At 37.9% G+C, this 24,247-nt stretch overlaps 1 protein-coding gene across 2 annotated transcripts in view; it reads right to left on the minus strand.

The window, feature by feature from the left end:
- Positions 1-24,247, minus strand: part of LOC120631347 (echinoderm microtubule-associated protein-like 2) — a 91,660-nt gene that overhangs the window by 4,775 nt on the left and 62,638 nt on the right. The window contains exons 6-16 of one of the 2 annotated variants that reach the window (XM_039900860.1): positions 22,506-22,637; positions 20,760-20,834; positions 12,859-13,023; positions 8,331-8,541; positions 7,486-7,686; positions 6,150-6,336; positions 5,372-5,580; positions 4,989-5,115; positions 4,308-4,438; positions 3,220-3,341; positions 1,805-1,937 (exon numbers count right to left, since the gene is read on the minus strand). In XM_039900860.1, the coding sequence (XP_039756794.1) occupies positions 1,805-1,937; positions 3,220-3,341; positions 4,308-4,438; positions 4,989-5,115; positions 5,372-5,580; positions 6,150-6,336; positions 7,486-7,686; positions 8,331-8,541; positions 12,859-13,023; positions 20,760-20,834; positions 22,506-22,637 (1,693 nt within the window). The remainder of the gene's footprint in view (positions 1-1,804; positions 1,938-3,219; positions 3,342-4,307; positions 4,439-4,988; positions 5,116-5,371; positions 5,581-6,149; positions 6,337-7,485; positions 7,687-8,330; positions 8,542-12,858; positions 13,024-20,759; positions 20,835-22,505; positions 22,638-24,247) is intronic. The other variant, XM_039900861.1, reaches the window with a different exon arrangement.

The raw sequence follows: 24,247 nt of genomic DNA on the forward strand, positions 1-24,247 counted from the left end.
AATTTCTTCAATCTTTAGATAATGTTATGTAAAGTCAACAATTATTCATTGTAAAGTCAACATCTCCTGAGGATGCTTCGGTTTCGGAGCAAAACGTTCGTAGAGGGTACATTGTTGAAGATCTGTTTGGTGTGAAGTGTTGAAGGAATTATAAATTACACCGTAAAGATTAAGACCTTCTTTTCGCGGGGTACAGCAAATTAAGCTTAATTTTCATAATATAACAAAGAGAGCTTTAATTAAGAAGGCGGTATACATGCACTAACTAAGAGCACTACGAAGTAAGCCTAATTAATACTAACTACTGACTGACTTTTTGGCGATTTCTTTACCCTTCTACGTTTTCTCTCCGTGCACTAAGACGCATGAAATGAGTCAAATAATTGTTGTTTAAAATATTAATAACATAGTTATTTTAGAGTTTATAACTATCTTGAGACACAGCCACGGATCTAGAGGAGGAAACCGGGAAAACAGCCTTAGGTCAAATAGGCATGGTGACTGTAACAAAGAATGGCTAAAATATTGTATTTATCTAATGATATATGATTCATGTTTTATGAAAAAGGTTTTTTTTATTTATATTCTAAGTTAGATTGATATTATTTTTCAATAAAATAAACTACAAAATCTAGTGAAACACCTAACTCAAAATTATGACGTCACGTCTATATAAACATAATTTTGACCCCCTGAACTTCGAAAATCACTACGTATATCAATTATTTCAAACGATTACTTGCTAAGTCTTTAGTTATGCGACAAGGACTTACTGAAGGTCGAATTTGCTTATGACGTCATAAGTTCGGCCATGACACGCGGCAAGCGTCTTCGCGGGATACAATTTTGTTAAAATATAATTTGCAATTTATATCAACAATCTCATGGATATGCAGATACTTCATAAGACAGTTTTTCAAAATTAGTCACCATGCCTGTTTAGGTATTTAAATAAAGCACCTTGTTAAACTACAGAAGTCTTCATCCAAGACGCATCGCATGGTTGCATTGTTAAGTTTTTTCCCTGCTGGACTTTTAGGTCCGTTGTAGGGAGTTCAGCGACTCGTTCTTTTTTTGAATGAGTATAATATCATTAACTAGGGAAATCCCTAAAACATATCTTTCATTATCTAGGCATTTAAAATAAGTGAAATGCACCAATGCAAAGTTTTTCCCCGGCTTTTTAATTCGTAGATCCGGGGCGCTTAAGTTGTACATTCTTGGCAAAATACACACTTCGGCTTTACACACAAGTGTTTCGGTCGATGTCCGAATATTTTCGAAACCGTTCGGTAAACTTATTAAAGACAAAATTAGGGTGTGATCGACAAATTTCAATATCAATGAAAAATGCTAAAATATAATATAAAGGTTTGTGTATCCCTGATATTACGCAAAATAAGTAAAACTTCTTTGTTTTATGTCCAAAATGATTCCATAGACAAATTAATTTTTGTTCAAGAAACACTTCTAAAGTGGATTGGTTTTTGATGCTAGTTATGTACACGTTTTCTGTATCTTCTTCTGTGTTCAGCATTAAATATTTAAAAAAAGTTCTGTGTTCAGCATTAAATATTTAAAAAAAGTTTCACTTCAAAATGTGTTTATGGATAATGTATGCTTATTCAGTGACAGTAAGTGAATTGATAAAAATATTAAAGTGAGGGTACTTACGACTACGAGTGTTATAATATTCCAAATTCAAATGTGTAAATGTAGGTAGTACCGTAAAATACTTATTTGTTTATGTTATTACTGTTAAGTGTTGCTATAATCGAAAGATTCTAAAACTGAGGGTACTTACGAGACATTTTCCTAGTCTGGAGTATCGGGAACCGTTGTCGTCAACTTGATAGATGTAGATGAAGTTGTCCCGGGATCCAATAGCTACGAACAGGTTGTTCGGCGAGTACTGGATCGTTTGGATCGGTTCCGTGCTGTACAAGAGAAATAACGGTACTGTTACGGTCGGATGAAACATATATAAGTTAGAAATAAATTTTGTGTATTATGAAAATTAAGCTTAATTTGCTATAGTCCTCGTAAAGCAGGAGAATCTGTATGGTGGTATTTATTTTTTCTTCAAACCTTATACTCTACACCAAACAGATCTTCGGAAATGTACCCTCTACGCACGTTTCGCTCCGAGCATCCTCAGGAGATGTTGATTTTACAATGAATAATTGTTAAGTCAAGTCAAGTTGACATGGATTTCCGCAAAGTATCTGCTTCTATCCAATAGTAATTTTGTGTTTTTGTCGAAGGTTGGCGGTGTAATCATAGGCACAAAAAACTCAAAATTCAATTATTGATAGTAGGCCTAGTTTATAAGCACTTTTGAAACATCAAGTCTGTCTGTTTGTAGTGACTCTACTACCAGTTCGGCAGGCAGATTCTACCGAGATGAAGCCGACAAGAAACTCAGCAGATTGCTCTTTTTGAACATCATTTAGATACATGAGGATTAACACAACAGGCACTGCAGTATCGACGTGTTTATTGCATGCCATGCGAAGTGTTGCACTGTTTATAGGCAATAGTTTTAAACATATCAGGTAGGCCGTCTGTTTGATGCTAATACATTTCTTTTTAAATGCTTGCTATTATGAAAATTAGAAAAGTTTTTATGTTAGTAGGAATCTCTTTTTCATTAGCACTTGTGGGTATTGATCGACCATAGACGCAATTGCAATGGCAGACTTGGGCCCTTAAAAGGTTGTCATCGGTAGAGACATTCTTCTATTCTATTCTCTCTCGCCGCGCACATCTAGGATGTAGGACAAGTAACGGGTAGAGATAATTATCTCGCTATACAGGAGATGAGGCGACATAATATGTATGAACTATTTTGATTGCGTTTCATCATCATCATATCAACCCAATACCGGCCCACTGCACGGTTCTCCCCTCACAGAGAGAAGGGGTTAAGGCCGTAAGCGTGGTGGACACGCTGGTTAACTGCGGATTGGTGGACTCCACTCACCGTTGAGAACATTATGTAGAACTCTCAGGCATGTTTCCACACGATGTTTTCCTTCATCGTTGAAGCAAGTGATATTTTAATTACTTAAAGCGCTCATAACTTAGAAAAGTTAGAGGTGCTGGGATTCTAACTCGGCCCCCCGAAAATGAAGTCCAGCTCCACTGGGCTACAGTTAGTAGGTAGGTAGGAATGGTTGTCTGTAACAGTGTATGACGGAGTAAAACCACGTGTCTCACCCATCGTGATGTGCGGCGAGTAGGTCCCGCGAGTGCGGGTCGAACACCAGCCATTTCCCAGTGGTGCAGCCCACGGCGATCACGCAGCCGTCGCCCGACCACGCCACGCACTGGGCGCGCTCCTGAAATACAACACAGACCCATTAAGTACCACCCTCAATAATTTGACAGACGACTGGCGCAGTGAGCAGCGACCCTGCTTTCTGAGTCAAGCTGTGGGGTCGATTCCCACAACTGGAAAATGTTTTTGTGATGAACATGAATGTTTTTCAGTATCTGGGTTTTGATCTTTATAATATTATAAGTAACTATAAAAATATTATCGATAAATACTTATAATATATAGTATATTATATTATAAGTATTTACCAGATACTGTAAAATATTATCGATTTCGATAATATTTTAATCAGTCATCTTAGTACCCATAACACAAGCTACGCTTACTTTGGGGCTAGATGGAAATGTGTGTATTGTAGCAGTATATTTATTTATTTAGATGGCCCATTTGATGATAAGTGAAAAACCATTTCCTATAAACATGGAAACACTAAGCAGGGCATGCGTCTTTCAACATATTAAGTTAAACTGCTTCTTCCTGCACTTTTTCCCATCATAATAAGTTGAAGGAGCTCCTATCTCGTACCTTAAGCACGTGCCCCAGATATGCAACTTTCGTGATCTCGATGGCGAAAGTTCGTCAGTCGTCCATTTTTTTATATTTATACAGACGAACGCTAATGTTACTTGGTAATTTTATAAAGTGGGGTAAAAAATTAAACTTATGTTCATGACATTGAGTTGGTGGGTATTTTGATATAAATACGGGCGCAATTCAGTCCTACATGGACTCGAACGATGCAAAGATACCTCCTTAGTCGTTTATAAGTGATGCCTTAGTTAGAGCGCGCTTGCCTACAAGATGTATTTTCACTCTTGATTTGAAGATACTCATATTGCAGTTACTGGGGTAAATGGAAGATGGAAGGGCATTCCAGATACTTGCGGTGCGAAATAGAAACGAAGATGCAAATAAGAAAATACATTATTCAAATTAGAATTCCAGATGTTTGTTTTTGTGTACAAACCTCAATGTCCTTGCTCCACACAGTAGAGTGGCTGAGGCCGTCCCAAAGCTGAAGGAGCCGGTCCCAACCAGCCGACACAAACTGCGGGAGAGTCGGGTGCGCGGCCAGACCCCAAACTTCGTCCACATGGCCTGTACAACCCAAATATTAATATATTGTCTGATGGCAGACTTTGGCGGTAACCTATAAGGCTATAACAGCCCACTTACCACCTCATCACTCCCCAAAGACTTAATGTATGTGTGATTTGATTTATGCTCTCTTGGTTTGTGTAAATTTATTCATATTTGCCAGAAGTTTTATTAAATTGATTAGGATTTTTACAAAGACGCTAATAATTATTATTTAGTTAATAGATAGTTTTCAAGAAACAATTAAAATTATATTTGATTATTAAGTAACAACCAATGTTCATGACATTGAGTTGGTGGGTATTTTGATATAAATACGAGTGTATTTTCGATAAACTCCAGTCCTACATAGACTCGAACGATGCAGAGCTAGCTCTTGGTGTCTTAGTCGTTTATCACTAGTAACTAGCCGTTGCTTGCGACTTCGTTCGCGTTAATATAAACATTATAAATTTTCTGTAACACTAGTATGAAGCATGTAGTAAAATCACCTAGATTGAAGTTTGCACACTGATAAAATTATATTTCTATTGGCAGAATGAATTCTCACCCAGTACAGCGGGCACGAAGCCAAGTTGCAAGTCTCCGTGTAGAATGCAATTCCTAGTGGTGCCCACGAACAGCTGTCGTCCCCGGCCTTCCGCCACCACGCGGACTCCGCCGTAGTGACCTTCGATCTGGGCGGACACATATCATTACTTCCTTTCTTAATATCATAAGTGGGAAAGTGACTAACCGTTTGTTCGAGAAATACTACTAAAGTGGAGTGGTTCATGGTGCTTCAATTTAGTCGTGTACACGGTTTCTGTGCGTTCTTAATTCTATGTGAAAACCCTTGGATGCACGTCTAGGTATCTAGGAAATGATGGTAAGGTCAAGGGTGAAGACTTGCAGGTCTAACCAATTCTACTTCTGGTAGGGTTTGGCACTTACTATATTCTCCGTGCCCGTGGCATTAAGGTCTCCGTCGAACAGCACCAGCCTGCCATCCTTGCCGCCCGCGGTCACCACGCCACCATCCTTCAGGCTGCAGAGACTGAACACTGCCCCTTCATGGACCCCCCGGACTAGTTTCTGTATCGTGTTTGTACCGCGGCCCCAAACTATGATATTGCCGTTGGAATCCCCTGAGATTACGTCTCCTGGAAGGCCAAACGTTAATTTATTAAAATTCTCATATGTATTTATCACTTCTTTGTTTCCGAACCGGTGTTACCGAGAAAAACAGAACTTGGTAAATAATCCAATCCAGAGAATTCTCTTCCGGTAGAATTTAATAGGCATTTCAAATTTGCACTATCGAGACTTACAATATAAAAGCGTGAGATTGTTGCACAGAGATTGTTTTTAAATTATTAGAGTGTTATAAGGCTACTTGTATCCGAGAAGCAAACCAAATCCACGCAGATCACTCGCGGCAAAAATGTATGTTATTTTAAGCTTTTTAGCATAACACAAAAACAAAAAATAAACAGGAATATGATGTCAATCAATTAGTTTTTCGTGTTTTCATATTCTATCAACCTCTCTTTTAAAATCAGCAGTACTGAATATATGATTTTTTAAGCAAGGCACATCCATTGTACTACAAAGTACACACATAAAGAGGTCCCCCGAGCCGCAAGATAAAGACACCATAGGCTTCAGAAGTAAAGGCATTTATGTACTGTCTTACTTGCAAAAAAAAAGGAAGTTAGTAACATTGGCTTACCATTATGATTAAACCCAAGGCACGTAACATATTTGGGTTTGTCGCGCGTCTCGAACACTCCCATCCGCTTGTACAGCACGTTGGACGAGTCCAGCGTCCAGAACGCGATGTGGCTCTTCCCGCACGTCACTATCTGGTTGCGGTCTAGCGGATGGAACTCCGCCGCGACCACTGTGTCGACCGAACACTAAGGGAAAAATAGAGTTGTTAGAGTTTATGTATGCCTGGTACTTTTGTTTTACGAAACAATATTAAGTAAAATTAAAACGTGAAATGGATCATGTGTGCTATCTCCGAAGAACATGCTTTACATGCAATTACTTTAAAATTTAAAAGTTATTTCGGCAATTGTTCATTGTAAAGTCAAAATTTCCTAAGGAGGCTCCCGTGTCAGACGAAAACCCGTCCGTTCCGTCCGACACGGGAGCATCCCTAGGAGACCCGTTTCGATCCGTCCCGTGTGATTGTTGTGTGCATAAAAATTCCATAAGATATAAATTAGACAGTTTAGTTTCTTGGTATTTATCTCCCTTCATTATCACTCCCAAAAGAAGCCCCTAGTTTAAAATCTCACTCTTAACGTTTACATACCACGATAATATTTTGGGATTGGTCGATATTTTGACCCAGTTGCATGGATCGTGGTCTCGACGGGACTGCGTAGGTACGAGATGTCATGTTTGATGTCACGGGTAGAATCTGAGTACCCGCTTTCGTGTTCATTTTGTTGGTATTTCGACATACTACACTGACAACGTCACTTTTAAATTGAGTAGCTGGACGATGCTTGGTTGGTTTCCAAGAATGCAACTGGGTCGAAACATGAACAAATCCCAGATTACAATTATTATTATTTCAAGACATGCCCCGGCAGGATACATAGCGGCGCAAGCGCAAACAGACTTGGTCCTACCGCTATCTTTTTAAAAAATCTACAGCACCGACCCAGCGCAAACCCAATGTGCACAAAAATTTACAACAAAATCCCGGAACATATAACATGAAAATAAAGTATAAACTTATTTACAAAATCCTTAAAAAATTACTTGCTGGAGAAAGCTAATTATATAATAAACGACTTCCTAAATGAGAATATTTAATATTGACAATAATAAGTCCGCCTCTTAATCTGGTTACAGCGCCCTCACAGGGTTCCATTTCAAATGTATTTACATTCGTTATATTGACATTCTCTTTTGAAAATATAATAATTATGTTACCTATATGACATTGTAATTGAATAAATAAATAAATATTATCGTGTTATGTACCCTTTGAACTATATTTAAGAGAAGGGAGTGGGAATCAGTGGGATAGAGTTTCTCTGTCTCGTTACCTTGGTCTCGGCCAGGCAGTGCTTGTCCCGCTGCCACTCCCACACAGAGATGGTGTGGTCGGGCCCGTCGTCCACGCAGGCCAACAGCGCACCGCCGTCCGCGCGCGAGAACGTCACGCACGCCACCGCCCGCTCCATGTGCCCCGCGCCGATCACCGCCAGCGTGGCCAGCGACACGGAGTTCCACACGCGCACGTGAGGCTGGGGAGGGGATGTTTATATCACCATCAATATGACCCATTACCGGCCCACTACAGCGTCCTCTCAGAATGAGCAGGGTTTAGGTCAGCCGCCACTCTGGCCAACTCCAGAATGGTAGGCTTGACACTCCTTTGACAACATTAGTTGGTATAGGCATGCAGGTTTCTTCGCGATGATGATTTTCGTTCACCTTTAAAGCAACTGATATTTTAATGGCTTCAATTAAAAATGCGCCTAACTTATAATTTGTAAGTGAGATGTGCGTACCGGCAGGGTGATTACGTATCTCGCGACAGGCTTGCGACAGGCGTAAATCTTGGAATCACTGCTGTCAAACGTCACATTTCGTTTATTTATTGTATGGAAAAGTGATTGCAAGTTTTACGCCTGTCGCATTGCTTTCGCGAGATACGTAATTACCCGAAGGGAATCAAATTCAAATTTGACATGCATTTGAAGATTGGTAGATGCCATTACGGGGAACTCTCCAGCATGCATTCGTATCGATATATATATGTATTTATATAGATATGTATATAAACATCGATAGAGTGCGTAGCAGGGATCGAACTCTCCCTAAAACTGAGGCCCGAAGTCCTAACCAACTAGGCTATCAGAAATAATTTGCTCTTGATTATCCTCACCCTGGCGTCGAGCCTGTCGTGGCCCGCGCACTGGCCGCTGGCTATGACCAGCTTGTTGGGGTGCACGGCGATGCACTTGACGTCGTCCGTGTGCCCCGTGTAGTGCCGCTGGCACTGCTCCTCCACGTTGAACAGCACCACAACTGCCGCTACGAAGTACACGATCTCTCCCGTGGGCAGCAGGTACAGGTTGCTGCGGCAGTCTTTGCCTCTGGAAAACAAACACGCATATTTATCCCCCGACGCAAAAAATACTGAGTGTTAGTTTGACGTGTCTGTGTGTGTGTCAGTTACATTGTAGCTCCCAACGGATGAAACGATTTTGCTTTTGTTTTCTGTTTGAAAGGTGGATTAGTCGGGAGTGTTCCATTTCAATTTATTCAATGTTGCATTTATAATACAATATTAAAAAAAAATCTATTTATATAATGTAACGTATGTACACCCAGTTTGGGCGGAGCAATTTTTTTTTAATTAAATATATGTCGGCGCGAAGGTGTGTGATGGACGGAAATATTGAAGTTAGTGACGTCAGTATCGCAGACGTCACTCTTTAAAAAAACAACTCGGAGGCTCTAAAGCCGTCATATTATATTTATGAATTTCAAGTAAGACATCGTATAGTAAGGAAACCGATTTTTTGGGAATGCTCAAAATAATCTTTTACGGAATAAAAGCTCTGTGAGGTATTTTTTTAACATTCTTATAATATTGATATTATTTTAATTTTTTATACGGAGCTATTACGTTATGCCGCCATTTGACTTTGACGTCGACGACTTTTCGACGAGAATGTTCTTAACTATATATATATGTTTGATGAAAATCGATTCAAGATGGATGGGTACATTTTTTTCAGAACTCCTTCAATATAGTTAAAATCAAATAAAAGCTTAAGAAGAGCTAGAAGAATATGGACACTATTAAAAGTCGGGGTTTTTTATACTTTTATCAAAATATCATTTTGTAATTTTAATTTCACGCCACGATACAGGGCGTCATGTTGCAGCCGCATGCCCCGTGCAGTGTTGCTCTGTTTATAGGCGATGGTTTTCCACTTACCATCAGGTGGGCCATATGCTTGGTTCGTAAATTTTTACTATAAAATGAAAAGTTGCAGGATCCGTAGTCCAATATGCAAACTATAAAACAAACGGCGAGTTACACAAGAATAATAATTCAGTATTGTAAATCAGCCAGCGAACAAAAGCTCCCATTGCAACGAATTTCATTGTTTTATTGCCCCAGAGCCCGCACTGGTCACTGGTGGCGGCGCGCACGTATCTCAAGGCTGTTGCGCTTGAGTGGCCAACTGTGTAATTCAGATGATGACCGCAGCTCACCCCGCAGTTAGATCACAATAAAACGCAACGCGACAATATCCTCTGCTTTTATGGGCCTGCGTAAATATTCTCGCAAGCTTATGTATCCATTTTTTGAGTTAGTTGGACTTCATCACATCAACACATTACCGGCCCACAACGGAGCACGAGTCTCCCCCCACAGTGAGAAGGGGTTAAGGCCGTAGTCCACCATTCTGGCCCAGTGCGGACTGGTGGACTCCCCACACCATTGAGAACATTATGTCGATCTCTCAGGCACGCAGGTTTTCCCACTTCCCACGATGTTTTCCTTCACCATTGAAGCAGCAAAAGTGATATTTAATTAAATAAAACGCCAATAACTCAGAAATGTTAAAGGTGCGTGCTGGGATTCGAACTCGGCCCACGGAAAGTGAAGTCAAGCTCCTACCCAATGCGCTATCACCGCTTCTAGTTTGACTTCGGCTTCTATTAATCCATAAGCATATTCTTCTACTTCCTAGTTTAGCTCTAGTTCCAGTCTTGTCAGACTGATAGTAATCACGAATGGTGACAGACTGGTCGGTGTCATGAACATATTAAAGCTATGTAAACGAACAACTCGATGACCTACAAATTAAGCTCCAGGTGAAGGATTTAATATAATCATCCGAGAGAATGAGAAGAAATGTGATACCACTTTTAGGATCACACATTGAAAGATAAATGAAACTTATTATCGACTACGGCCTTAACCCCTTCTCATTGTGGGGGGAGACCCGTGTTCTGTGGGCCGGTAATGGGGTGAAGTGACGAAAGTAATTTATCAAAAGCCTATAACAGTCCAATGCTGAACTAATGGCCTCTCCCAACGGGAGGCTTTGTCCATAATCACCACGCTGGGCAAGACGGGTTGGTGATCGCAGTGGATGGCTGTAGTCATAAAGAGAGGACGCTGATGGCCGTTCTCCGTTATATTCCCTTAGTCGCCTCGTACGACACCCGCTGGAGGCGAAGGGTGTTGACAACTCTATTATAATATATACACTACGACAATAGACACATCGCCATCTAGCCCCAAAGTAAGCGTAGCTTGTGTTATGGGTACTAAGATAGCTGATGAATATTTTTTTATGAATATAATACACATAAATGCTTATAATATACAGAAAAACACCCAGACACTGAAAAACATTCATCACACAAACATTTTCCAGTTGTGGGAATCGAACCCACAACCTTGGACTCAGATAGCAGGGTCGCTGCTCACTGCGCCACTCGGCCGTCGTTATTATGGTCTAAATACATCCTAAATATTAACGATGACTTGAAATAAGTTGAATGGAACAGAGGTTCACATTCGACACAAACCTTTTTTGTATAATTGGAGTTGGTACGTGGGAAGTATCAAGTGATCGCCGCTTGTAAAGTCTTTAAGTCAATTGGAAAATCGGTCGGCATTATCACTAACTGGTAGCTACACTTCAAAAACAAGTCATTTTCGTTTAAAAATTGGATAGTTATAACTAATTTGGGCGTACGAAATTGTTCAGTAATTTACTATAATGTATAGATAGGTGTGTCGTGAGTTTTATTTTTAATAACTTAACGTTTAACCTCTTGGGTGGTTCATGCTTTTAAATAAATGGACGATACTACTCAACTATAGCTTTTAACTCCGCTATTGTGTATTTTTATAGATTTTTGTTTTTGCCCACGAACTGCCTTTCTCAGCGGGAGCGCTGTGGTTTTAAGTGTTAGGGCTTGGGTTCGATCCCCGGAACAGAAAATTTGAGAATTCATAATTTTATTCCCAAAAATAATAAATCTTATACTAATATATATATATATAGCTGAAGAGTATGTTTGTCTACTTGAAAGCGATGATCACAGGAACTACTGGGCCGATTTAAGAAATTCTTTCAGTGTTGGATAGCCTATTTATCGAGGAAGGCTAAATATTATAACGCTAAGGTAAATAGGAGCATAGCAACAATACAGAAAATCATGTCATCATGCAGGTTTCCTCACGATATTTTTCTTCACCGTGTAAGCAAGTGATATTTTAATTACTTAAAACGCACATAACTTAGAAAAGTTAGAGGTGCGTGCCGGGATTCAAACTCGGCTTCCGGAAAGTGAAGTCGAGCTCGTACTCAATGCGCTATCACCGCTTTAAAACATAACATATATGCAATTAATTAAATATAGGTGGTACCAACACATTTTTATTTCATTAAACTTGACATAATTACGGGAAACACGCCACGCTATGAAATAGTTAACGAGTTAGGTATGTCTGCCATAGCCTTAATAACTGACCTTGATGTTTTATCTAGGTGGATATTTACCTAAATCGATACAATAAAGGCATATGAATGTACGCGCATTTGATAAAGTACAATAAATATTTACGAACGTTGAACGATACGTTTTTAACGAACAATGCTTTGTTGATTTATATTATTTCGAGGTTTCAATGGAAATGTGATTTATTGGTAGCGTATTAGAAAATGAAACAGCTTTGTCATTTAAGTCATTTGTCATTTTGTGGCGTTAAAACTGATTAAGTGTTTCTTTTTCTAAGGTTTCAAACTTTAGCGTTATTTTATTGTTTTCTAATTATTTACTCGGGAGAAAGTAGCGAATTAAAATTTCGACTACATTCTACATATTATAATAAATATTAATCTACAGTACATCTTCACACTTTTACATGTATGATAAAAAAGTTTGGGTATGAATTGCTCCAACGTCATAGCTAAACGTTAGCTCGACTGTGAGATGGTGATAACAAAAAAATACCTTGCTTAAGTTGTTGTGGGCTTTTCTTAGACCAGTGCGCGCTTGGAAACCTCGTAGCTTTAGTTTAAAGTTAACTGATGCAGTTAAGTTATCACCATCACCAACATTAGTGTTAACATGTTAAACGCATGGACCTGTTATAAGGTCTACATTAATAAAACATATTTGAATATGAATTTGAATTTATAATATGTTCATTTCATACAAGATTTCAGCTACCTTTATCACATAACATACCCCAACCCACCGCGTCGGTTTGCCCTGTTATTACTTAATTTTCCTTTAACCGTTCTTTTTGATATTTTTACTCAGTGTTGAGCTCCGGCCACTGTTCTACATGGGCCCGTGGGCCTCAAATCATCATACCTAAGTGTGGACATAATATATTTTGTGCGCGGCAAAATGTTTTTTTTTTTACTTACCTATAACCATAAACCCATTCTAACTTGAGCTTGTTTTGAGGTGGTGGGGCGACCTTCGCGGGGTCCAAATTATCGTGGTCGCTCGGCGCGTATAACACCACGGGCCGGCCCCGCAAGAACATCCGTATTGAACCATCTTCTTCATTGTACTGACAGGTGTGGGTGCTACAAACAGATAGTATTATTATTTATTTATTTATTTGAATGAATGAATGAATACATTTTTATTGTACACCACATAAACATGTAGTAATATTAAAAATTTAACAAAAAAAAAATGGAAAAAATTTAACAAAAAGTAAACAATTTGGCGGCCTTATCGCTACATAGCGATCTCTTCCAGGCAACCAAAGGCGTTGAACACAGCTCAAGAAGATTTGCTGTGCTTTTTGTTGTGCTTTTGCTGCTAACAAATACATTTTCTTTAATAACGGAGGTATCTTTTCCCTTTTTGCAGCTTTTCAAGATCGATTCAACCAACTATTGAGCCGAATAGTTTCCTTGAACGATTGCGGTCACGTTGTTCAATCTCCAGAGAGATAAAGCGTTACTAAGGTTTCTTTCTTAGTTACAAGGCATTAAATAAATATACTATGACAATACACACATCGCCATTTAGCCCCAAAAAAAGCGTAGCGTGTGTGTGTACCAAGATAGCTGATAAATATTTTTATGAATATACATAAATAATTATAACATACAGATAAACACCCAGACACTGAAAAACATTCATGTTCATCACAAGCATTTTCCAGTTGTGGTAATGGAGCCCATGGCCACGGGTGGACTCAGAAAGTAGGATCGTCGCCCACTGCGCCAGTCCTCCGTCGAATTTAAATCCCATTTCATTCCATTCAAATTAAAAAATCCTTTGATACTACCCATAGGTTACCTACCTTTAGGTAGTATCAAAGGAATTTAGGTAGGTAGGTAGGAAAATATGTGCTGATTTGCTTTGCGTGTTGAATGATCACGCGATATCCCTGCACTAACCTATACTTCTTTATTGTTATTTTCATGCCAAAACAAAGGAACACAGACTTTTTTTTTAATAAGCAAGTGGGTTAGTTAATTGTTAATTGTAAATTAATAAATAAAATAAAATATACTACGACTATACACACATCGCCATCTAGCCCCAAAGTAAGCTTAGCTTGTGTTATGGGCACTAAGATGACTGATAAATAGTTTTATGAATAATATATATAAATACTTAGAATATACATATAAACACCTAGACACTGAAAAATATTCATGTTAATAACACAAACATTTTCTAGTAGTGGGAATCGAACCAACGGCCTTGGACTCGGAAAGCAGCTGCGCCAATCGGCCGTCAAATTATATTTGTTATAACCTCATTTTTCTACTTTTCTACCAAATTAAAGACATGACTATAAACATCTTAAGAAAGTAAACATGGGAGTCACTTAAACCTAGAGATCTCTACCACCTGTGACCTTAGGAGAGTTGGAGAAGGAAAGAGAAATATACCCGTGCTCACTAACGAGGAACAAGTCAATGCCTAAATACCTAAATGACGGCTAAGGAGACTCCTAGACATACCTTACAGCAATAGTTATCACCTAAGATTTGGTGAAACGATTTTCATCGCTTTAATCATTAGGCATTCGATATTGATGTCTATGTTTAGTGAAAACTGTCATATTACATACTAAAGGATAAGGTGTATGAAGGTAGGTTTCAATGTAATAAATAAATATACTACAATACACACATCGCCATCTAGCCCCAAGTAAGCCTAGCTTGTGTTGTGGGTACTAAGATCACCGATGACTATATTTTAGAATAATTTACACAAATACTTAAATATACAGATATACACCCAGACTCTGAAAAACATTCCATGTTCATCCAACAAAAAAGAAACAGTTGCGGGAATCGAACCCACTGCCTTGGACTTAGAAAGCAGGGTCGCTGCCCACTGCATTAATCGGCCGTCGCCATTTAAAAAACGATTATCAATTTTGGTTCCTCACGAAAGTAGAATTTTTGATTCATAAATACTGATTATCTAAAAAAAGCACTTTTAAGGCACCAAAAACCTATACAGAATATAGTAAAAATAAATAAATAAGTAAGTAAGAAAAAAAAAACCTTGCACAGATAAGAACAAAGAAAGCGTATACTGCGCTACCGTCTTGCGAAGCGAAGCAACTTACATCGGGGTGAATGACATTGCGCCTGTCTCTGCAGTGACCAAAAATTCCCAAAAATTAAAGCTCCAACGCAGTACGTAAGCTACGGCACCCTATGGCAAGCTTCCAACTAATTATGCGATAATAACGATCTAAAATAAAAAAAGTAATATAATTTAATGGTAGGTATGTGGTGTTGATAAGCATCGTAGACTACTTATGTAATTAAGTACATAATAGCTATCATTAGATAGTACTTGATTACTAGTGTTTGTATCCTCTTTGGAATTACGTGACTAATGCGTTAAAACGAAAATATTTTTTTAATTCATAAAAAAATCCCCAGAACAATGAATCGTCCAGAGACAAAATGAAGGTAATATTTTTAAACTGACTTCAAAATCATCATCATGATATAACATATTACCGGCCCACTACACGTCCCACAATGAGAAGGGATTAAGGCCGTAGTCCCGGCCCACCACAGCTAGCATGGGCAGCAGGGCTAGCACAGACAGGAGACAAAAATTATACCTCCCGATTATATCCCTTTAGGTATACAAAAAAGTTAAATTCTGATCACGAACTATTTTAGGTTCTCCTAGTAATTTAGTATTGACCCTCGACTTTTTAAATAGGACAACTAGTAGGAACATTACACCCTTTTTCGTCAAAGTCATGTCACGTCAAAAGAACGGAATCAACATTGCTTCTGATTTGACGGAGATATGGAATAACATCGCTAAAGATACTCGTATAAGAGTTAGGTATATTGATAACTTCCTTCCACTTTTAAAAGTCGGTTGGAAATTACCTCATATTACAAACTATCAATATAAATTGTGCTTTTAATTGTAAGCGCTTAAAGAACCGGACAGGGTCAAGCTATAAAAACAAGCAGATCAAGGAAAATTGCTCTACTTTACGAATCTCCAGTTTATTTTGAAGTCAGTAAAAAAAACTTGGTTATATTTTATCTGTGATAAGCATTACAGAGCAATGACTGATACCTATTATATAAATTACCTGTCGTCCATGGCACTAAAATGCAGACAGCTTTTTTTTTTAATTTCCAAATAAGGCACAAGTTTTTAAAGCAACGACTTTTGGAACCGGTTTAAAAGTTACAAAGCGACTCGCGATTCATACAGCCGGCTCCTGAGAAAAACATTCGCAGACTGCGTGTGAATAACTCGGAATGACCTTACTATGTGTGTTACACTGCGCGCATTCCTACTTTTGTACCAATCATTGATAGCTGTGCATTATTGTAGTTACATAGGCCCTTAACACAAACGGCAATGATTGGTAAAACGCTGCGATCATCAAGTTCGCGTGAACACAAGGTAATAACCGTAGAGCGTTCTTTTGTGAATTTAAACTTACGTAGTAACCATTGCTGGGTACGCCGCATACCTAGAAGTGCTTCTAACATAACCTACCATGGTTATCTACAAAGGTATAAATTACGAATGCCTTGTGCTTTTAAAATTTCTAACAAAGAGTGATTGTTACGGGATTGGCTACACTATCACCGTACATAATGTGACTCACATAACTACTTTGTGTTCCAAGATGACGTTTGTTTTATTCAGGTATCAGAAGGAAACCGCCGCTTCAATACACAGATCAAGCATAAAGATAGACGGAGGTCACACAAAAAAAATTGTTCATTAAAATTTATAGCGAATACAACACCGAACTTTGTTCTACCAAATAATAAACGCTGGTGTCAATTCTGTTGTATGTAAATATAGAAACTTTTCATTATCAAGGCTAAAATTAGCGCTATGCCCCATATTTAATATTGTAAAAAGGAAAAGAAGTGCCAACTCCTTTTAATCTGTCAACTCAGTTTAGTTAATAGACCGATGTACAATAGAATCAGCTGCACATGTAAGAGGAGCTACTCTAGCGAGAGAACCAGAAATGTTACCGACAAAGACGTGCCGCTAAGTGATTTAGTGTTCCGGTGCGATGTCGCGTAGAAACCAATTAGAGGTATGAGTACCATACTCTCTAAAAAAATTTGTCCGCTACCATCTTACGACTGCATTGTCACTTACCACCAGGTGAGATTACAGTCAAGGCCTAACTTTTAGTAAAATACAATAAAAAAAAGGCAAAATCAAAAAATACGATAGTCAGAAGTGGCAACCTTCCTGTTTCGAAGAATTGGGGGTCGTGTCAACAGCTACCGGTGATTAAGTTAACAGTAGCAGAATTAGACCATTCACTTTTTATTTATTTAAAAATTTATAATAAGGAATTGCTAAACATTATTTATTTCTGAGATGACCGATCTCTAAATATTGAAATGTATATAAACTTGACCAATTAGGGTTACGGATGTGACAACAATATGAAAGAATTTTTGATTTTCTTCATTGACATATGTCGTAGTTCTTGAGAACACTGATAGACATTTAAGACTAATTTATTTTAAGTGACAGAAAACGTCAGACATTTACTGATACACTACTTGTTACTTGCGTTCCAGTTGACAACAAAGCACTGTTACTGTTAGTTGACGCACTGCTTACAGATTAGTACTCAATAATCTGTAAGCAGTGCGTCCCTCATAATCGGCTTCTTCTATTGAAAACTATTATTTGAAGGCTTTATTTAAAAAAAAAAAAAAAAAAAGGAAATCGCACAAAGTGGCTCGTGAATAAAGGGTATGCGCAGGGTATGCTAGTCATAAAAACTTCAGGGTAAGCTTTTTATAACTCTGGAGATAACTGGAGATTTTTTTTATTTTATATCATGTGCCCACTTACTGCATAACCTGTGCATACCCTGTATACACGCTACAGTTGCACGAGAGAGGCGGGAACGAAGCAACCTGTCGATAAGGCCGTTGAGGATGTCTAAAAATTTGGATTTGCCCACACGTTCGCTCATATTATGTCCGGCATTAGTCTGGCCCGCCAAGGAGGCATATATCGTATGATGCTGGCGCTCCGTCTAACGTATTTTCCTCGAGTCTTTGTAGGAGTGGGCTTGCAAGGTCAATGCCAATTGGAGAGGCTACTAGAATATTTTACATCAAAACCATAATAGCCGCCAGTCCGTCACGCAAGACTGGCGGGCCAATTTACGAATTAAAGATTCAATAGACTCCATAGTACGGTGGTTATTTGATGTTAATAGAATTCGACAAGGAGCATCAGCGAGTATTATTCACTAAACAAAAAATAATGATGGAATAGATATTTTTGGTAAGTACCGTACTTAAAAAAAGTTAATTTTTGATGCACTAATTTAGTGTTTTGTCACGCTCTGGCTTTTGTAAAGTGCTCTCAGTTGAAGTGCTCTCAAAGAAGTACCTAACTGTCTAATTATGAATTACCTACTAAATTAACCAAAGGAATGGTTATTAATTACTTAATAACCATTCGTTTCTATTTATCATCAGTGTACATAGATAAACTTTTAATTATTTTGTTTAATAATTACTAATAAAAATATAAAGTGAAACTGACGTGCTTAGTACCAAAGAATAGTTCTAAGTACAGAAGTTGCACTTCATCACATCAACCCATTACCGGTCCACTATAGGCCACGGGTGTCTTCCCACAATGAACAGGGTTTAGGCCGTGTGTAATTTTGATTTTTTAAAATATCAATGGGGAAAATTTGGGGAAACCTCATTAGTATTTTAATAAGCAGTCGTTGTATATACCTAAACACCATTCTATCAAGCTGAATTAAACCTTAACGCCGCGCATTAGCGTATGTTTTTAATCATACCGATTCTCTATCTATCTTTTCGGTGTCTACGTAAAATAAACTGATTATTGACTTCCCGATAAACCCCTTAGTGTTTAGCACACTTATGTGTAAATCAATTTACAAACTTAGATCAAGCGAACCTCTCCCTTAAAAATTTAAAGAAATAGGTATACTTACAGAAGCTTCGCAATATATTTATAACAATTTAATCTTTATAAAAAAAAGTGGATATAACAATCGACTCACTACAAACGGTCATAAATTAGTGATATCAGCATATCGAGTTAGGAAAGTAAAGAAAACCTTTGTAGGGCTGAGTATATGCTTTTACAACATGACACCAAAGGTAATATTTTATTACCATTAAATAAGTACACGACAATACACTCATCGCCATCTAGCCCAAAGTAAGCGTAGCTTGTGTTATGGGTACTAAGATGACTGATGAATATTTTTATGAATAATATACATAAATACTTAAAATATACATAAAGGCACCCAGACTCTGAAAAGCATTCATGCTCATCACACAAATATTTTCCAGTTGTGGGAATCGACCCCACAGCCTTGGGCTCAGAAAGCAGGGTCGCTGCAAACTGCGCCAATCGGCCGTCAACGAAGAATTGTATAAGTTAAATTTTATGTTAAAATAAACAAATTTTGAATTTTATGAATTTTGCATAATACGAAATATTTTTATTTGTAATGATTGCCTATAGTTACCTACCTACTTTTATAAAGATGGAAGTGTTTGATTTATGAACGTGTTGTGGAAATCATTAACTATCACTTGACAGCGACGACAGTAGCTTTATTGGAAACAATAAGCGCAAGGAACAAATTACCGCGTGGGTGTTTCATAGAGTTATTTTATTGCTTGTCACCTATTTATATAAAACTGACACCTATTTTGTTACAAGTAAGAATGCCGTATGTGTAGTTTTGAAGCGTATCACCACGCATTGGGGAGGAACTTTACTTCCCTTTACGGGGAGCCGAGTTCGAATCCCAGCACGCACCTCTAACTTTTCAAAGTTTTTTTTGTTTTTTATTTGTTTCGCACTCAGTTATACTTTAACATGGTGTCAGAGACCTTCTTTATACGACTTTTGCTCATAATATTCTCCTTATGCGTGAGTGGCGCTGTCTAAGGTATCCTTGAACTTTTCTAAGTTATGCGCGTTTTAAGTAATTAAAATATCACTTGCTTCAACGGTGAAGGAATACACCGTTATGAAACCTGCATGCCATAGAGATTTACATAATGTCCTCAAAGGTGTGTGGAGTCCACCAATCCGCGATGGGCCAGCGTGGTGGACCATGGCCTTAACCCCTTCTAATTGTGGGGGAAGACCCGTGCTCTGTAGTGGGCCGGTAATGATGTGATGATGATGTTGATATGTATTTTTTACTATATATATCATCGGTATAAGGTGATAGATCTTGTATTGGCCTTAATTGATACTCAAATAGAAACCCGTCTCTATAAGGTTAAGTTAATCCATTATTAGTGAGACGCTCAAGCCTTAGACACCTGACCGACGAAGATGAGCCGCAAAAATATTTAGCTTTCCGGTATACAGAATACATCTGTTAAAAATGCATTTGGTGTGAAAGTCAACAGGAAGTAAGAAAATGTTAGTTTGATATAGCATCGAAACTGCAACCTACTGCACTTGGTGCACTTAACCCACTTAGAACAATCAGAATTATCTTTACTTACCTTATAGAAAACTTACCTGTGTGAAAAATATTACCTGTTTAAAAACCTTGTGCAAATGTTTGCTGACTATCCTCAGTTCTTTCCTAATTAATCAAAAATTAGTCAACAGATCCCTGATTATTTAAAATGTTCAATGATACCGGAAGTTTGTCCAACCATAAAGCAATCCAATCACAACCAAAAACTTCACAAAATCGTTAGTAAAACAGTATCGCCAATTCATACCAAATTCCCGTCACCAGAAAAGCAAAACCAATGATTGCCCCGAAATAATTGCAACTTACCCATGTTTCAATATAGGCCCGTTTTGCGTCGATTGCTTTGAATACAAGTTTAGCAAAGACTTGGTTGTTGTAAACCTAAAGGAATTAACAAACATAAATAATCAGTAATAACAGAATATATGGTGGGCCCTTCGCGGTTCATTAATAATATAGGAGAATTAATATTTTCTTTAAAGTATCCCAATCATAAAAATTTTTGACTTCTTTAATAGTTTTTTGTTGTACAGAATGACACTAAAAGCGTTCGTATTTTAAAGACTAGCTCCACAAATGTCCCTTAAACAAGGATTCGTCGTTGCTGGAGAGCTGCATTGGATCTTAGCTCTATCTATATCTGACATTCCTAGGAGACCTTATTTATGATATAAGTATTTTATTTAGTCGTTTTTTTTAATGTATGGCAATGAAACCATACTTATGCCCGTTTTCACTAACTCTGAATAAGTAAAGTAATCAACCATTTGCAATTAGTTATCACCTAAGAGTTGGTGAAACGTTTTTTTTCTACATACATCACCTAAGTCATGATACCTAGGTGTTGTGAAAACGGGCATAAGCATGCTTATGTTGCGAATTATCTAAGTTAATACTATGTCTGACTAGTTTAACTTATTATGCGTGTAAGGCTTCGAGACTAATAAGTAGAAATAAGTGTTAAATACCCGGACGACTTAAGGCAAATGGGCAAGATGTGCCATAAATATTAATGAACCACTGGCAATTACTAATGCAGATTTCAATTAGCCTTAAGCGGTATTTATAATATTACTGTAGCATATTCTAAATAGGAACTACTTGTATGTTAAAATCATTTAAGCTAATAACTCAGTAGTTATTATACCTAGGTATAATCAATTGACATAACATAACATAATCTTTCCTGTAAGTAATCAAAATTACTTTCTGGAAAGAAAGTAAAATAAATGTTTATAAGTTTTTCTCTTTTGTAAATTAATTAATTAAAAGGAACGAATCATATCACATTCAAGTCTGGTCATCGCATAAGTAACTACTAGATATTTAAAATATTTGATAGAAATACATATTTTTTTAGCCTAAACGCTACCACATTCAATATATAAAAGCGGTATAGAAACTACGAACAAACGTTCGAAACAGCAAACTTACACAGATGCACGCACCGACGAGGCCGGTGAGTATGCTGTTTCGACCGTTTGTTGGTACCTAGTTTCCATATTGCTTTAAAATATTTAGTTAGATATGTAAAGACAAATGAAATGTTACGATAAAAGTCTCAATAGAGAGCCTAAAAAGGACTGACTCTGATAGTTTTTAAAATTTTGTATGAAAATGTGCAATTTTTCAAGTTGACGCGGAACTCAGAAAGTTAAGTAAAGCTTTTACTTGGAAAGTTAAACTAATTGCAACAAACAAATCAGTATAAGCTAAAGGTATTTTATTACACCATTCAGTGAGTAGTTTTCGCATATCAAACTCTATATTATCTAAGTAAAATGGACCTAATGTGACACGTTTACTTGTACTGCTGATTTTGATTTAACAAACGCCCTGTCAATATTCCGAGCTAAAGAACTGTAGACAAATTTGAGCTTTGTGGCAATCCAATTTAGATCCATTTTACTCCGATACTCAAGTATTTCCTTATTCAACAACGATCCCTTGATTGCGAGCAAATCTTGCAGTAAGGCTACAGTATAATCCCGAATACGTGTAGCGGATGTCTGGATAATCGGTGTATCACTGTGAACTACATTGAGTACTGACCTTGCGCTCGGCAGCAGCCCTTGCGCGTTGAAGTCTCCCGTGGAACTCCATCTCTTGGTGAGGCTGTTGACGGCCGGTGAAGGCGACTGTACGTCTTGTCGACTCGACGCGGACGTGGAGTTATTGCGAGATCTACATATTACAGTGAGCACTATAAGCAATGATCATGAAGCCTATTGCGTTGCCGTTCTCAAGCTTCAACATCCAGTAGTTTTTAACAGTCCATTGCTGAAGCGGTGACAGCCTAGATATGTTTTTTTTACAATTTATCTATCTGCCATCGGCTTTTCCAGCCGTAATCAGATTGTATGTTTACATGCTGTTTAATTTTGAGGGGTATTCCAGTGAATATCCTCCCCTATAGAGTTAATTATGGTCCGGTAAGTGAAGCTTTATCTTTCGTCCAAGTCTAGTATATGCCATCTTTTCAGAAGTTTAGTATTTGTGTCTGTAAGCAGTTTCTGTGCCAAGATATTGGGATGTTTCTCGACTCTAAGCTTGTGTTTCTTGGAGTATTTGTTCACTTCCTCTTTGATGGTTGGTAACAAAATGGCCTAGATAGGATGTGCGTTTTTAATTTAAGCAATTTTAATAATCACTTGCTATAACGGTGAAGGAATACATCGCGAGGAAACCTGCATGCCTGAGAGTTCTCTATGCTGTTCTCAACAGCGTGTGAAGTCTACCAATCCGCACTTGGGCAGCGTGGTAGTCTAGATCCTTCTCATTCTGAGAGGAGACCTGTAGAAGGTCGGTAATGGAGTGATGATGATAATGATGACTGGATTAAAAAAACTCTTCTAACTGGAGGCTTTGTCCATAATCACCACGCTGGGCAGAAGGGTTGGTGATCGCAGTAGATGGCTGTAGTCATAAAGAGGACGCTGATGGCCGTTCTCCGTTATATTCCCTTAGTCGCCTCGTACGACACCCGCGGGAAGAGGAGGGGGGGGGGGGGGGGGGGACAACTGTATGGTGCCGTCACCACACGGCACGATTTTAATATAAAATATTTTGATGTAATTTACTTGGACTGTAACACATAGCTCGAAACGAGATTTTTGTTGAGAACGGTGTTTATTAGAAGGCTTGAGAACGGCAGAATGTGAATTTGATTATATACCTGTCTAGGTCGACACTAGTTAGGACACAATAAAATACGACCATGTTCTGATTCTTAACGTAGGGTTTTACTTATGACCAAAAAAGGTTGCTTTAGGTATCATATTGCAAAAATAATTGAGTATTTATGTGTCTAGACGGGCATGATAATCAAATAAATATATCTAATAACTAATGTTACTAATGAAGTCTTCTATGTGATGGACTACCGTAGTTTGCAATGACTTTTACCGTAGGTCCAAATCACCATATAATTTAAAGTGATAATTATATAGAAACAAAACTGTTTTGGGTAGGGTAAGTTCATCAAGAAACTTACCTTACTCAACACATTGTGTGACAGATATGAATCAAAGCTCCAGTCTACTATAATGTAAAAAAGGAGGTAAACAGAGGTATTTATGTAAGTTTTATAAATTAACTACATCATAATACTAAAAATGAATAAAGCTGATTTAAAAATGAATTTCTACAGGTTCTAAAAAAGGCTCTGTTGTTCTATTCCATACAATGAAATCAACTGAGGTAATAAAAAGACTAAGTAGCCTGATCAATCTTACTTATTATAAGACCAATCTAAAAACCGATTATTATTATCATTGGATTGATTGGAACTTTTC

Source organism: Pararge aegeria, chromosome 18 (genome assembly GCF_905163445.1).
Source record: "Pararge aegeria chromosome 18, ilParAegt1.1, whole genome shotgun sequence".
NCBI classification, from domain to species: Eukaryota; Metazoa; Arthropoda; class Insecta; order Lepidoptera; family Nymphalidae; genus Pararge; species Pararge aegeria.